Source organism: Vigna umbellata, chromosome 2 (genome assembly GCF_029865625.1).
Source record: "Vigna umbellata cultivar VRB3 chromosome 2, Vumbellata_1.0, whole genome shotgun sequence".
NCBI classification, from domain to species: domain Eukaryota; kingdom Viridiplantae; phylum Streptophyta; class Magnoliopsida; order Fabales; family Fabaceae; genus Vigna; species Vigna umbellata.
The window spans coordinates 41,170,905-41,187,542 of record NC_142166.1 but is presented as its reverse complement, the minus strand read 5'-3'; the positions used below and the strand labels follow the sequence as shown (position 1 = coordinate 41,187,542).

Sequence of the window (16,638 nt, the reverse complement as noted above, 5' to 3'; positions counted from 1 at the left end):
AAAAATCAGAAAGTACATTAAAAATAGACCGGATAATGTCTGATAATCAACTGCAATTTGAGTTATCAAGTAATGTGATGGATAAACGTATAAACAACATAGCATTGCAAACAAATTAAATCTAAAGAAGTCTGGTTTAAACATTTGCTTTAGGTGATAAAAAATGGATTATATATGAATGACTAGTCTTTAATTATATATATATATATATATATATATATATATATATATATATATATATATATATATATATATATATATATATATATATATATGATTTAATATACCTCGATCGTGTCAGTATAATCATTACGTCTATTCGAGTACATCTCGATCAAATGAGTCTACATGTATGTGGTTCAAACATATGTGATCATGATGAAACTATACTAACCAGACTAATTGAGATTGGTAAATTATAATTAAACTAAGAATAAAGGGTTAAAACGTTGTTAAAAGGATGTGACCCAATCTCATCCAGGTAAGGATATATGAACATTAATATAAATAACACATTCTACGAGATACACTAATTACGTTCTAATTACCACATTTATTATCATCTAATGCACTTAATTGACTTGAGCGTTAGAATATCTTTTGCAGACATAATTCCCATTCAGATTTGATAGGACAAGTACATTGAAATTGGAGTTAGGAGTGCTTGGAGTTGGAATCTTTTTGCGGAAAATGTTCGACTCTATAAGAATAATTAGCGCCTACCGTGAGACTGACATATTTTATTAAGAAGAATTGTTATATGGTGTTTACAAGAAGCAAGATGGTTGAAACGAAGGAAGTGAGGCTTAGACCCTCCTTGACTGACATAAATGAAAATGCAACAAAAGTTTGAAGAGTTTAACAAGAGAAACGTCGAAAAGATATATGCCCTGAAGTAAGACAATGTCAGGTTAAGAAGGAAGGTAGAGGTTGAGGGAGTAATTGACAAAGGAAAGGAGAAGGAAATCCATGATAACAATAATTTAGTGCACTGGACTGTATCTCGTGTTAGCACTATCAACGAAACTAAAGAGGAAATTGCGTATAACCCTACCCCCAAAACCGGAGGAACAACGAACAACTCCTTGACCGCATGGGGAATTTATCAGCCCCCCTTTGTTGATGATATCATGGCCCTAAGTAGTGGAAGTCCGTTATACTGGATCAATATGATAATAACATTGATCCATATGAGCATGTCGCTGTATACATCACCTAAGTCAGCATGTATTCAATCAATGATGTTGTTATGTGTCAGGCCTTTCCAACCACCCTAAAAGGGACCGTTCTAGAGTAGTTTACCCACATACCCCCTACTTCTAGTACCTTCAGAAGGAAGATGATGCATCCTATCACCTTCACAAACACTAACTTTCAAGGGGTGGACCCGAAGCAAGATGACCCCATGGTCATCATAGTAGAGATCAAGAACTTTGCTGTCAAAAAAATCTTAGTGGATTAGGATAGTTTAGTATATATGCTTTACTGGAAGATGTATAGGAAGTTACAACTCCCAAAAGAAGCTTTGACACTGTATAACAAACCCATATTCGACTTCTTTGGGAAGAAAATCAACACCAAAGGGAGTATTGATTTTCACACCACCTTTGGGGAGGGGCCTGATGAAGACCATACTTATTTGGTACTTAATCATATACGTAAATACGTTTTATCTTGAGGTTGGCTAGATACATCAAGCCTATACTAAAGATTATGAAGAAGAGCATGACGGAGAAGTGGGATGACAGTAGCCACCTTTATGGAAATTAAAGGAATTTTGGCCAATCCGTTCGTGATGGCTCGACCCGCTCTAAGACACTTGAGCTACAACTTTTTTTAGTTGTGTCTAATACCACGATTAATGTAGCACTTGTCCAAGAAGCTCCTGAATTCAAACTTATATATTTTATACGCAAGGTATTGTAGGGTCCGAAACATGCTACACCCAGATTGAAAAGGTGGCACTGGCACTGTTAACAGCCATGCGCCGTTTGTAGCCATATTTTCAGAGACACCAAGTGGTCGTCCGTACCAACCACCTTGTCGCGAAGATTCTTAGGAAACCCGATCTAACGGGGGTGATTGTAGCATGGTCGATAGAGTTATCAAAGTTTGATCTTCGCTTCGAGCCGTGTGGATCAGTACATGGCCAACACTTGGCCGATTTCGCGACGGAGCTATCGCCTGCAAAAGATGACCCTCCACAACCTTGGCTATTATACGTTGACGACTTGTCAGATAAGAAAGAGGTGAAGTCGGAGTGTTCCTCGAAGGACCGCACAACCTATTAATTTAACAATCTCTAATATTCTAGTTCAAAATTAGCAATAATTAGGTTGAGTACGAGACACTCATCGCCAACCTCGCTCTGGCCAATGATCTAGAGGCATCGACTATAGAATGTCGGACAAATTCTAAATTGGTGGTAGGGCAAATAAATGACGATTTCCAGATCATAGACGATTTCCACAAAGCCCAACAGTTGCTGAAAAGCTTTAACAAGGATAACGTAAAACATATACCTAGGGAAGAAAACTTGTGAGTAGACCCCTTGTCTAAACTAGCACACAACAAGGAAAAGGGACAACTTTCTTCTGTGATCAGGTAGATCACGACGAAACCCACCATCAAAACCTTGTCGTTCACGACAATAACCGATCAAGCAGACTGAAGGAAGGAAATACGAGATCTCATGAAGAAACTGGAAGAGAGAGAAAGGATAAGCCCGACTAACACTAAGAGGATCACTCAATATGTTGTTATCGGCGACAAACTCTACAAATAGGGCATTTTTCTACCCCTCTACTGAAGTGCATCTCAGGGGAAGAGACAAACTATGTCTTAAGGGAACTCCTCAACGAAATTTGTGATCTTCACACAAGGACCCTCAAAGACCGCACTCTCTGAGTCGGGTACTACTGGCCAACGTTTGAAGAAGACTGTAGTATGTTCGTGAAGAGATGTCAGAGCTGTCAAGAACATGGTAATAACATTGGTGTTCCTCCCACAGAGTTGCACAATACTATCTCCCCTTGTTCGTTTGCATAATGGGGAATGAACATTGCAGGACCTTTCCCGGTCGACTAAAAGTAGAAGAAGTTCCTCCTTGTTGTCGTTGACTACTTCACTAAATGGATGAAAGTCGAACCACTCACTACAATAACCGCTTAACAGGTCCAAAGGTTCGTATGGAAGATCATCTGTAGTTTCGGCCTCCCCCACACGTTTGTCATTGATAATGGACGACAATTCATTGATAAGAGGTTAACATAATTTTATCAAAACTTGAGGATTAAACATATCACCAGTTCTGTAGAACACCTTTTCATATTTCTCCAAAACTTGAGGATTAAACTTATCAAACGGCCAGGCTGAGGCGGTCAACAAAACTCTCATAGCCGAGTTAAGACGACTCTTGGGTGAAGTGAAATACACCTTTTCATATTTCTCCAAAATGCAATTGTTTGAGGTGAGAGCAAAAAGGACAATGTTACAATCGTAATAAACAATGACTATAGCTTTAAAATAAGCTTTGACACTTTTCATGTATCTCTATAATGCAATTGTATGTAGTGAGAAAGAGAAATACAATGTTATAAGGCAAGCATAACTTTTTTGACAGATACAAATGGTTTAAGATATAAATATGATCAAATGCTGGTATATATTAATTGATCTACATTTTATTTTGATCTTACTCCTCTCTTTATCTCACTCCGTATATATATATATATATATATATATATATATATATATATATATATATATATATATATATATTATTTTATCTTTATTTATAACTTCTTGGGAATGTATATCCATTTTTTCAATCTAGATTTCTAAATATGGAAAATTGAAATTTTCGGTTCGATCAGGCTAGAGGTTGAGATGGACCGACCTACAAAGAAGTTGGAACAGATTGGTCCGGCTCGAAGATTTAGAATGACTGACATTTTCAAGCGAGTCCCAAAAGTCGCTTCAGCGAGCTGACTTTTTCAGAACTCATTAAAATGGCTCAAAAACACGAACAAAAGGAGATTTTGATGGTGAGGACGCTGCAGAACCTCTCCAACTCAAGTTCAAGTGCCTCCAGGGTGCAAGGCCTCCATCTTTCACCATCCAATCCATCAAAATCACTTCTTCTTGCTTCCTTGATGTTTATGTGTAGTTAAAACTCCATTTTCATTGGGGTTAAGAGTAAAGTTCCGAACTTCTTGTAATCTTCTCTAGTTAATGCATGATTCTTGATGAATTTTGTGTTCTATCCTTATTATTTACGCATATGATGGAAATCTGATTATTTGAACGGTTGAATATTTGGAAAATGCATAGAAACCATGGACATAGGTAGAACAACTTAAGGAGTTCAATTCTAGACATAGATTGAATGCTTTTTGTCATTTGTAGCGTGATTAATGCGAATCTGATTTCTGAATTTGCTAGGGATTAGTAATTTTTAGTCTGATGGTTCAAAACTTGTCGTATGAGGAACTAGATGCTTGTATGCCTGTGATGTTGATGCTTAGTTCATAGAAATTGTGTTAGTAGAAAATAGTATTGATTTCGGAACTTGAATTTTAACCCCAGTGAATATGAACTCGAACTTTTTGTACAAACTGTAAATCTAAAATTTAAATTTAAATTTGACCATAAAACTTTGTGATATCCATTATTGTTGCTAAATTGGTAAATTTTCATAATTAGCAAAGTTAGAACAAATCCCTCTGAAAAAAGATATTCGGACTTACCGGTTTATTACTTGATGGGATTCGGTACGTTTGTCGAGGTCTTAACAAACTTCTTCATCATAGGTTCTAAAACAAATTCTTATTCTTCCTTTCCCTCTCTTTGGTCCCACATCACTCAACCGCGACCACTGCTTCCCCTTGAACTCCGTGTAGTATCCCTAATTTAAATAATACAAATACAGATATTATTATTGTGTCTCTTGATTATCTTCTAGATAAAATTGCGAGGCTTGTAAAAGCTATCTATATTTTTTGCCTCCGTAGGAAGAATTTGGTTGTTCTGTCACGAGCAAACCCAACTCCAACGTGGGGAATCTAATGACTCTTAGCTTTACAATTAACACTGCTTCAAGTGGTCCACACTAGAATTTCTCAACCGGAAGAATCCTTTACAAAGGCATCCAATCTGCAGGGCCTTCTCATGTTTCTCTTTCCTTATCAGAACCCTTTGAATAGATTTTGAAGAATCCACAAGAAGCCAATCATCATCAAACATTTACAAAGGCATCCAATCTGCAGGGGCTTGTCATGTTTCTAGGAAATCCAAGAAGAAAAAGTCCAAATCAACTTCTTTTGACAAAAATATGAAAATGTTGTGCTTTTGCTGCTTAAAAGTAATAACCCAACAAAGTTGAGTATATAAGAACTAGTTGAAGTGGACCGTGATGGTGCATCTATCGTTCCTGATGAGCGTTGCAGAGATTGAAAAAAGAAGGAAGAAACCCTAACACCGGTGGATTCCCCAGCGACAACAAGCGTCGTCGGCAACAATCTCGGTGGCGACAACCTGTCTTAGTGGAGGTGCATTGGTGTTCGTGTGACCAGCGGAAGAAAAGATGTTCAGGACACCGATGTAGGAGTCTAAGTTGAAGAAGATAGGTGGAAGGGACGAGAAGAAACCCAAATAGTTTGCTAATCTGAACAAAAAGTAAGAAACATTGATTTGCAAATTTTCAATATATCTAATGTGGCATGAAACGGGGCACATCGTTAGCCACCTCAGCCTAATTTTAACGGTGTTAGGTTTCGAGGACTAAATATTACAGTTTCATTAAGGAGAGGGATGAAAATGAAGCAAACTTTGGAAGAGGGACTAAACCCAAAAACGCATGATAGTTGAGGGACTAAAAACATATTTAACCCCTTAAAAAACATGAAACCCAAACCTTTAAACCTCAACCCCTAATCGCTCTCAACCCCATTCAATGTATCTCAATGAAAAATCAATGTAATTTCCCATGCAATTCTTTGACCAAAAGTTATGAGAAAAGTTAGAGTTAGTCGCAGAAGAAAATAAGACACCTCACTTAAAAGGTTCCAACAATACTCAAGGCTTAGTTACAAAAGGTGTTGAACTTGGATACAACTATATACAAACATAAACACATAGATTTGTACATCTAACTTAACACACAATTTCTTTATAAGGACATGCTTAATTTGTCCATAATTAATAAAATTATACTTAAACTGCACAAGCCAAAGAAAGTGTGAAAAATGTGAAACCCACAAACATCATTGGGTTCAAAATGATGAAAAACTATGCCCTGCTTAAAAATGAGTTAATATAATGGGCCATCAATGCTTTTCATACGTCGTCAGTGCTTTTCATACCTTCATATAAAATCTCCCTTGGGACTGAGAGAGTCATATATAATTAATTTAGGCATTTATTGTTTGTCCTTGGCCTCGTTATTTTCTTCAATTATTAATCTAAGGGACATAACTAAAAATATTTCACTTAAAATCCATCTTTTTGTTGTCAAATCACGCTTTCTTGAGTTCTGACTTGTTTTCCTCCACCAAAATTTCCTTCTATTTTCTTATTTAACACTCAAAGAGATATTAAAAGTAAAACAAAGATATATTAACTAAAACATAAGATAACATGAAAACACACTGAACTTGGGGATAAAACAAGGTAAAAGCCATGAAGGAGTTGATTTATTCACCAAAATATATACACAAAAACACGTAAAATCAACTGTTATCAAAGTACAATTCCCTCCCACGCTTCCCGATTCCGTCACTTCATCTACTCGATCCCTCCTCCAAACACATTCTTTTCGCTTCAGGTACGTTCATTTGTTTTTCTCCTTTAATTCCAATTCCCCTTTCTGAAACTCCGATTCTAATTTTCCTTCTTTACTTTAGTTCATCAGTCATATTCCATTTCGCACAATCTTCAACCCTACGACAACAACTACACTCCCAACACCACATTCTAATTTTCCTTAATGGTTTGAAGTTACTCCTATTGTTGATCGGCAACCCTTTCGAAAAGAAAAACCCAAATCTCACTATATGGCAAAGAAGAATCCTAATTTTAGTACACATGGATGAAACATGTCACACCGTTAGCCAAATCTTTCAAAAATTAACAACGTTGGTTTTTAGGACTAAATATTAGAGTTTCATTAAGTAGAGGGATAAAAATGAAGCAAACTTTGAAAGAAGGACTAAATCCAAAAATGTTTGATAGTTGAGGAACTAAAACATATTTAACCCTTTTTTTAAGTTATGAGTTTTGTTTTAGTTTTAGGTTTCCGATTTATCTAGTTTCATGCTTTTAAGGTGGGGGCTTCTTTTTTAACCTCCCTATTTTTCTGTTCACACTCGTATAAAAGTTGCATTTCAAAAATACCCTCATTAAGAAAATAATAAAATTCTTACACCTTGTTAACATTTTTTGGATTGCATATTTTGGAAGGTATAACCAAATGCGAAAAATGTCTTTCAAAATATTTACCTCAGAATGTATGATATTTTCAAAATGGCTTGCACCGTCTTGTCTTCCTTTAGTCCCTCCTAGCCAATCTTAACCTTTGATCTGTCTCAACCTTCAATTCTACCTATTCCGACATTTGATCTGAATCGACTTCTCTCAACTTTTGACCCAAGCTTCTTCGACCTGAACTTATTTGTCTTAACCTTCAGATGATTTTGTCTAGACATTTACCTGTGTCAATCCATTTCAAACTTTGACCCTTGTTAGCCTGTCTTAACCTTGGCCCGTTAGATATACTCATCACTATGTTGCACTTTTACAAATATATTTATGATGGGACGACTCAAAATATCTATATAAAACTTGCATAGTGAAATAAGAAAACCAAAGTGCAATTCTGGACAACTCAATAGTTCCATTTAGGATGTACCTCAAGTTATAAAGCTTTCAAAATTGCAACCACAATATTAACCCAGATTTATAAAGTAAATAGAACAATATATCTATAAACTGTCAAGTTCATACAAAGCTTAAAAGCAATCTTTGTTACCCATAAATTCAATATAATCCGTCAATTGCACACAAAATAAAGCTCTCAAACTACCATTGTTTTCTGTGATAATTAAAAATTGTCAACGCAAAAAACGATTCAAAGTGTTAACTCATATACTTATCCACTATCTTGCAATTGGAGAAATCTATTTATGATGAGACAACTCAAAATATACCATATGAAATTTGCACAATGAAACAAGAAAATCAAAGTGCAATTCAAGAATTCCATGTGGGACAACTCAAAATATAGTATAGGAACTTGCATTGTGACCAAAAAAATCAAAATGCTATTCGACAATTTGATTTAAGGTATATGCCTACCTCAAGTTAAAAGGCTTTCAAAATTGCAACAACACATAGAGTGAATAAAACAACATATCAACATGATGTCAAATTCATTCGAATCTCAAGCAATTTTTGTTACCCATAATTCAATATAAAGCACAATTGTAACCCGTTAATTCCACATACTCAAACCACCATTGTTTCTTATGATAATTAAAAAATTTCATCGCAAAAAATATTCAAAGTGTTAACTTGGATATATTCATTCATTATCTTGACTATGATTAAATATATCAAATTGTGCTCCCTTAAGTCTTAATATGGATGCACACAAATGTTACACAACTATCATTTCACATGCATCCTCTTAATATATGTTTTGGGCTCAAGAAATAGCCACACAAAATAAAGCATTCATCTTGCAACTGTATTATAAACAACAACTCAAATGTAAGCATCTAAAATTTGCACTCTGAATAAAATGAATTTTATATGGCTTTCAAAATTTGAGGCACAATATTAACTCAAATTTAAAATTGTAGGGACACTCGTATGATGAGGCAAACAAAAGATTAGACTCTTAATTTCAGACTCTAATGTGACAAGACTTAAATTCTAATCTCTTTTAGCCCAGATCACTCCTAAGCATGGAATCAAACATCAATCAATATAAACTTCTACTCGTATGATGAGGCTTGTAGCTTTGGCTGACAAAACACACACCAATCTAGCTATGCCAATTTTAAATCAAACTATAAAGAAAAGTTGTCAAGAGTTGAAAGAGCACCAAGGACTCTTTCAAACCACTTGGACTTTTAATGGCCTTTTACAAATTAAAATAAAACCAAACAGAAAAACACAAGGCTAACACAAGCCTATTACAAATCAAATTGAATTAAAACAATTACAAAACAATCAATCCTATGCTACGGTCCTGGTCATCCTTTTTGCAGAAAGATCCATGTTCCCACTTCTTGTGTAAGAATTCTCGTGCTATATTTGTTGCTGGTGGATAGCATTGGTCATTCTAGCTTCGGGCAAATCCTACAATACAAATTACAAAGTGTGGATCAGTGTATATGCCCTTAGTATAGACTGCACAAGGTGATAAATATGGCATCGCTTTGGTCATTCTAGCTTCTGGCTAATCCTACAATACAGATTACAAAGTGCGGATCAGTGTATATGCCCTTAGTTAAACAGACTGCACAAGGTGATATATATATGGCATCAAAGACTTCCCTTTCTCGGTCTTGTACAATAGCTGCAACTAAAAGATCCTAGTTGCTCTCAATTAATTGCCTCAAACTGATACTGCATAGATAAATCCATCCATCATAATCAGCAGGACATCACTATCAATTTCAAGCTAAGATAAAGAAACATAAATGTGCTTTAAAAATAAACTTACCTGAAGAACATAAATGTTTATTCCACATCTCAATCCTTTTTATTCTTTCCAACACAATGGTTCTTCTCAATAAACCCAATCCTAATATCAATAATTGATAACTAAGTCATAAATATCAAGGCACACTACTAACTCAGATTTAGACACGTAATAAAATTCAACCCACTTTTGTTTCCTTTTTATTTATTGCTTCACACCACACCTGCAGCCAAATCCAATAGAATTTCTAAATTGAAAGAAGTTTAGACACGTAATAGAATGAAATAGAAGTGCAAGAAAATAAAGTAGAAGTCTAAACTACAATAACCTAAAGTAATAAACTCAAGATTTGCAAGAAAAAGCATAAATTAAAATAAATAAATTAGGAAAGGGGCCGAGGAGAAGAGAAAAATAAATTACATTTGTGAAAGAAGAGTAACCGGAAATAAATTGTGAGGGAAAGATAAAAATAAAGAAGGGTATTTATGGATTTGAACGTAAATTATGGTTTGTTAATTATTATACGCACCTTGGGTTTTTCCTTTACTTGCTTACCATTTCTCTTTGTTTAGTCTTCCAGTAATGAGAGAGAACAGTAGAACCATCAAGATGTAAGTGGTTGATCTTGCCTTTTAACAAAAAAAATTAAAGTTTATACAACCAAGAGGGTAAAGAGAAAATGAAACAGTTAATAAATTCTTGAAAAAGAATAATAACCAGAAAAGTTCACAATGAAGTTTTGAGATATCTAAGTTTTCATACAAATGTGGAAACATAAACTGTAGCACCTTAAATGATGGATGTCCTAGACGATAGTGATACAGCCATAGTTCATCCTTATTTGTTATACTATGAAGGGATTTTGCTTGGTTGGTTTGGGATTCTTGAGATACTTCCAAGTAGTAAAGACCAAGACCATCTTTTTCTTTAGCAAGTCCAATCCTCCTCCCCGGGTCTTGTTCTTGAAAAACACATAGAGATGGGAAAAAATTGCAGAGAAATTGAGATCAGAGGTTAGTTTCTTTATGGAGAGAAGACTGGCTGAGAGTTCGGGAAATGGAGAACATTTTTGAGCATAAGGTTAGGGTTTACTTGGATATTACCATATCCTGCAACATTAGCTATTGACCCGTTGGCAACAATAATTTTTCTATTACTTGGTAAGAGTGTATAAGAATGAAACAAGTGGAATAAGTGTGTCATATGATCTGTAGCTCCCGAATCCACAATCCAGGAGTTCACATTATGAGGTATTCATACAAGAAGTTTTACCTAAGAAAACAAGAGAACATGATCTAGAGGGTTCCTCCATATTCCCCAATAGCTTTTTCAGTTTCAATATTTCTTCCATATTGAAACTGCCTACTGCTGGAGATTTTTTAATCTCTGTTTATGTTACGTGCACTTGGGACTTTTGTTGTCCTCCACGATTCACCCACTCCTCTCCTGGAGGTTTGCCATGCAATTTCCAACATCTCTCCCTTGTGTGTCTCGGTTTTTGACAAGGAAAATGTTATTTGGACAACAAAAGTTTGACACAGTTTTGACAACGGCCACGTGGCAGCTGTGCATTGGCTCAGTGAATTAAAAATAAACCAGAGAAAGGGAACCGGGGCGAGGGGTATTTTGGGTTTTCTAGATTAAATTTTTAAGATTTGGGAGTTGGCGGTTTAGGGTGCGAAAGACGTTCGTTCGAGCCTTGCTTCTTCTCCTTCGTTCAAGCCTTCTCTCTCGTCCGTCTTCTCTCTCGCTGTGTGGTCCTTCTTCTCGTTCGTTGAAGCCTTCGTTCTCTTTCCGTCTTCGAAGCTTCCATCCTCGGTTTCGTTCTCTCCTCCTTCTTCAAAACGTGCGTTGAAACCTTGGAGGATCTCTGTGGCCGTGTGTTCCATCTTTACCCTACCCACAGCGTTCAACCCTTCCATCCTTTGTGTGGGTCTGTCGTCGAAAGAGAAACCCTTACATTTTGGTGTAAGTAAAAATGGGCGAGCCCTGACATTGTGTTTTACTCTGTGTTTTTGGTTTTCATTAAGTTGAATGATATAACTGAGTGTGGAATGTTGTCTTGTTAGGGCCGTTGCAATGGAAGGGAAAAAAGCAAGTGTAAGAAAAAAATTAAATTTTTTGTTTATATATTATTTAATTATCTTACGGATTGTAATTAGTAATAAATTTTTATGATTTTTTTTGTAGTGGCGACTTCTTATCTCGATGGATTCATCGATAATTATTGAAATGAATCGTTTACTCCGACAGTGTCATGTGGATCGGATTAGGATGACACCATTTATGTGGTGTTTGAATATTAATAACCCTGTGGAGGTTAATTTAAAATTATTGAAGGTTATGGTTAGCAGGTGGGTTGGAAATGATAACAGTTTTAGAGTTAGTCAAAAGTTGGTGCCCTTTAGAGTTGTTGATGTGTTGATGAGCTTAGGTTTAGAAATAGGTGGTTTAGAGATTCCCTTTGATGAAGTAGTTGGTGGATTGGTTGGTGAAAGTTTCAAATCAAAAACCATCAGTTTGAAGGACTTGACAGACATGTTTAATGTCATTGTTGATGATAAAAACATTGAAGTCGATGTAGTGTGTAGGTTATATATATTAGTTTGTTTGGTTGTTTTCTATTTCCCTAGGAAATCAAGGCATGTTTGTAACATGCCTTTTGGAGTGTTAGATGACTTAGATCGTTTGTGTCTATATGATTGGTGCACCGGTGTACATAAACACATTGTAGAGAATTTAAATAAATGTAAGAAGAAAATTATGGGAGCAGGTATCCCCCAGTCAGTCACTCTCAGTGGCAATGTGGCAGTGTTGCAGGTAATATGATATGTAGTTCACTATTTTGATGCAGTGCAGAACATTGTGAATTAATTTTGATGAAATAATTTTATGATATTTTAGGCTTGGGCGGTTGAGAGACTTTCTTTGCATGGTCATCCTTCGCATCGGTTTTTCCCGCGCATAATGAGATGGTTCCCGTTTAAATCAAGGACCGAAAAAATTGAAAATATTTTTATGACCGGAGATGTAAGTGTTTTGTTTTTTGTTATTTTGTGTGTTAAAATGGATTGTCTATTTTGTCTGAATTTGTTGTGTGCTATTGGTGCAGTTAAATATGGAGTGGTATATACGAAATGAAGATCGTCATAGGCCGGAAATCCGTGCAGCTTTCAACATGGATGACGGAGGAATGAGTGAAGGATCCTTTGGTGAAGGATCCAAGGTTGACAAAGACGATGATGAAGACGAAAGCTCTGATGACGGGGCATGGGAAGCAGGTGCGGAGGAGAGATTGAGGAAAAATAACGAACATATCAGAGCATTGAATGCCAAGATTGGAGTTCTGACTAGGGAGCTATTTGAAATTTATCAAACTCCAATCTTTCATGAAGAAGATGCATGTGGCACTGATGAAGAGGTTGGGGGTGGAGTTGATGAAGGACATGGAGTTGGAGGTGAGGAGAATGCTGAAGTTGGGGGAGAAGAAGAAGGTGATGGACATGGAGTTGGAGGTGAGGAGAATGCTGAAGTTGGGGGAGAAGAAGAAGGTGATGGAAATGAAGTTGATGACCCCCTAGGTGCACATGCTGAAGTAAGAGGGGATGATGAAACTGTTGGTAACATTAATTTTATTGAAATAGATGATGATGCTGATGAAGAAGAACGGGAGGTCGTGCCATTGGCTATACCCCCATTGCGGAGTTTTGTTGGTGATCCAAGCACTAGTGTTGATGTAAACCAATTGTATACAGCAGTGAGCATCAGAGAGATTTACGTACACAGGTATATGGTATGAATTGTAGTTGTGGTTGAGGAATATGTATTGTTTGTGATTGACTAATATTTGTATGTTTAGGGTTGTAAGCGAAATAATTGGCCAAAGCTTGAGCACGACTTCAATTTATACTTTGGCCCCAATGAAACACGTTGATAACATGGTTAGTATTGTCACATTTGGTTGTGTTTCATGTTTTAGTCTATGTTAGTAATGTGAAATTTTTTTATTGTCTAGGTGGTGTTGTTTGCTTCTACGATCTTTATGTACTTTGAGAGAAGGTTGTGCGGTGTTGTTAAGAGGATTCATTTTAGTCCGTTATACTCGGTAAATATAATTTGATATTGTATCATATTTATGATTGAAGAAAGGATTTTTGATTGAATTTTTATTGATGATTTTGAATTTGTCCACAGCACCATATTCTTACAGATTATAGGAAACGTCCACAGAATCGCCATGTATTCACGCTTCATAACTATAACAGTTATTTGCGTTCCGATCATTTTGGACTTGAAGAATTACTCATAGCGGACTTTGTGAGTAACCTTGAATTTGCAAATTTTGTCGACTTTTGGTTGTAAATGTGTTACTGAAATTGTTTAAATTTTTTGTAGTTGTTTCTGCCATTTGTCCACGATGATCATTGGTGGTGTTATTCAGTGAAATTGAGGTCAATGGAGATTTTTGTGATTGATTCATTGGGGAAGGGGATTAGAGACCGCAAAAGGATAGACACAGCCGTTGTAAGATTCGACATCTTTCATTGTTGATTACCATGTGATTATGACATAACCCTGTATTGTTTAACTATTTATTGTATTTGTTAACTGGTAGGCTGAAAATATGGCACGGTTATTTTGCATCCTGATGAATACACCGGAAGGTAGTATTGGTCCTTTGACAGTTAAACAAGCAAATATCCCATCCCAACCAAACTTGTAAGTTTCTTCAACTGTACTGCCGGATTATATTGTGATGTATATGGGCAAAAGTAATCTGATGTTGTCGGTATATTATTTCAGACATGATTGTGGAGTAATAATATTGAAAGCAATGGAAATCTGGGATGGAGATGAAAAATACAACGGGAAAAGCATGCCTGAATATACAAATGTAAGTTGGAACTGTGTGTTTGATAGTATTCTTGTATGTCCTGGTTTCTAATGTGGAAAATGTTGGTTTCAGGAGGAGCTGCTTGAGATTAGAAAGAAATATGTGTGTGACTGAATCCTAGACAACGACAACATTAGAAGAATGGAAGCCCTACAGCTATACGGCATTGTCTAGGATTGCTAAGAAATTATCAAATTTTGACATGTATAAGATGTTCAAATATGTACCTAATGTTATTTGACAATTTTGACATGTATAAGCTGTTCAAATATGTACCTAATGTTATTTGACAATGTACAGTATGTGTTTGTAATAAGATTAGTGGTTGGATTTCGAAATGAATTGTTTTTACTTTGCGTTTGTGTTTGTTATAATGACAAAATTAGGGATTGAAAAATGAACGCAGCATTATAATAAAAATTTGAAAAGTACGAGACCATTTTCACTAAAATTAATGGTAATTAATGGGAAGGATTTGATCAACTTCTGAGTGGGGAGATGGGTGTTGGTCATTGATGTGAACGCAAGAAGCGTGGAGTGACCCGTGATGAGTTGGGGGAGCAACCTGTGCAACGAATGAGTGAGAGTGTTCAAAAAAGGGTCTGGTAATCGTTTACAGCACCCCTGTAAACGATTACCCGAGAGAAAATGGGAATTTGTACAGAAAGTCCAACACAGGTACTCAGTCAGATGAACAGGGGTCACCATTGGGAAAAAAACTGAGTTTTAGGCACTTCTGCACCTGTCTGAGGCTTGTGCATGTGTTCCAGTGGTGGGAGAGGGTGGATGGTGATGTGATGTGAGTCCAAAGAGTGTGGGGTGACCCCTAATGAGTTGGGGGAGCAACCTGTGCAACGAATGAGTGAGAGTGTTCAAAAAAGGGTCTGGTAAACGATTACAGCACCCCTGTAAACGATTACCCGAGAGAAAATGGGAATTTGTACAGAAAGTCCAACACAGGTACTCAGTAAAATGAACAGGGGTCACCATTGGGAAAAAAACTGAGTTTTAGGCACTTCTGCACCTGTGTGAGGCTTGTGCAGGTGTTCCAGTGGTGGGAGAGGGTGGATAGTGATGTGATGTGAGGCCAAGGAGTGTGGGGTGACCCCTCATGAGTTGGAGGAGGAAGCTGTGCAAGGAATGAGTGAGAGTGCTGAAAAAAGACTCTGGTAATCGTTTACAGCACCCCTGTAAACGATTACCCGAGAGAAAATGAGAATTTGTACAGAAAGTCCAACACAGGTACTCGGTAAAATGAACAGGGGTCACCATTGGAAAAAAAACTGAGTTTTAGAGACTTCTGCACCTGTGTGAGGCTTGTGCAGGTGTTCCAGTGGTGGGAGAGGGTGGATGGTGATGTGATGTGAGGTCAAGGAGTGTGGGGTGACCCCTCATGAGTTGGAGGAGGAAACTGTGCAAGGAATGAGTGAGAGTGCTGAAAAAAGACTCTGGTAATCGTTTACAGCACCCCTGTAAACGATTACCCGGGAGAAAATCAGAATTTGTACAGAAAGTCCAACACAGGTTGTTCCAATGTTGGCTAAGATGCATGCGTAATAAGACTCCTCAAGGTATTATTACTGACCAATGCAGAGCAATGGCCAACGCTATTGAACAAGTGTTTCCTCATACGAGGCACAGGTGGTGTTTATGGCACATCCTTAAGAAGTTGCCTGAAAAATTGCACGGGTATAGAAATAATGTCGTTATCAAAACCGAACTACATGCGCTTATATATGATTGTATTTGTCCATCAGAATTTGAAAATGGTTGGAAGGAACTACTTACCAAACATGGATTGGAGGAAAATGAATGGCTATGTAATTTGTACGAAGAGAGACATAAATGGGTCCCGTGTTACTTGAAAAAAGATTTTTGGGCAGGCATGTCTACTACTCAGAGAAGTGAGGGAATGAATGCCTTTTTTGATGGATTTATCAATTCTACGACAACACTTCAACAGTTTGTGGTCCAATACGACAATGCACTTAGGGTAAAGGCGCAGAAGGAAATAGAAGCCGACTTCTCCTCCATGAAC

At 36.7% G+C, this 16,638-nt stretch overlaps 1 protein-coding gene and 1 long non-coding RNA gene across 2 annotated transcripts; both read left to right on the top strand.

The window, feature by feature from the left end:
* Window positions 1-11,902: 11,902 nt before the first annotated feature.
* On the top strand, window positions 11,903-14,047 carry LOC148204030 (uncharacterized; the record flags this gene model as incomplete). The annotated part of the gene is made up of 6 exons (XM_088107833.1): window positions 11,903-12,526; window positions 12,611-12,736; window positions 12,819-13,492; window positions 13,566-13,647; window positions 13,722-13,811; window positions 13,901-14,047. Coding segments are annotated over exons 1-6 (1,731 nt in total), but the record flags the coding sequence as incomplete, so codon positions are not given.
* A 9-nt stretch (window positions 14,048-14,056) lies between these two features.
* LOC148204029 (uncharacterized) lies at window positions 14,057-14,601 on the top strand. Its single transcript, XR_015784492.1, has 3 exons — window positions 14,057-14,230; window positions 14,322-14,425; window positions 14,510-14,601. It is a non-coding gene; the product is annotated as an uncharacterized LOC148204029 (long non-coding RNA).
* The last annotated feature ends 2,037 nt before the right edge of the window (window positions 14,602-16,638 follow it).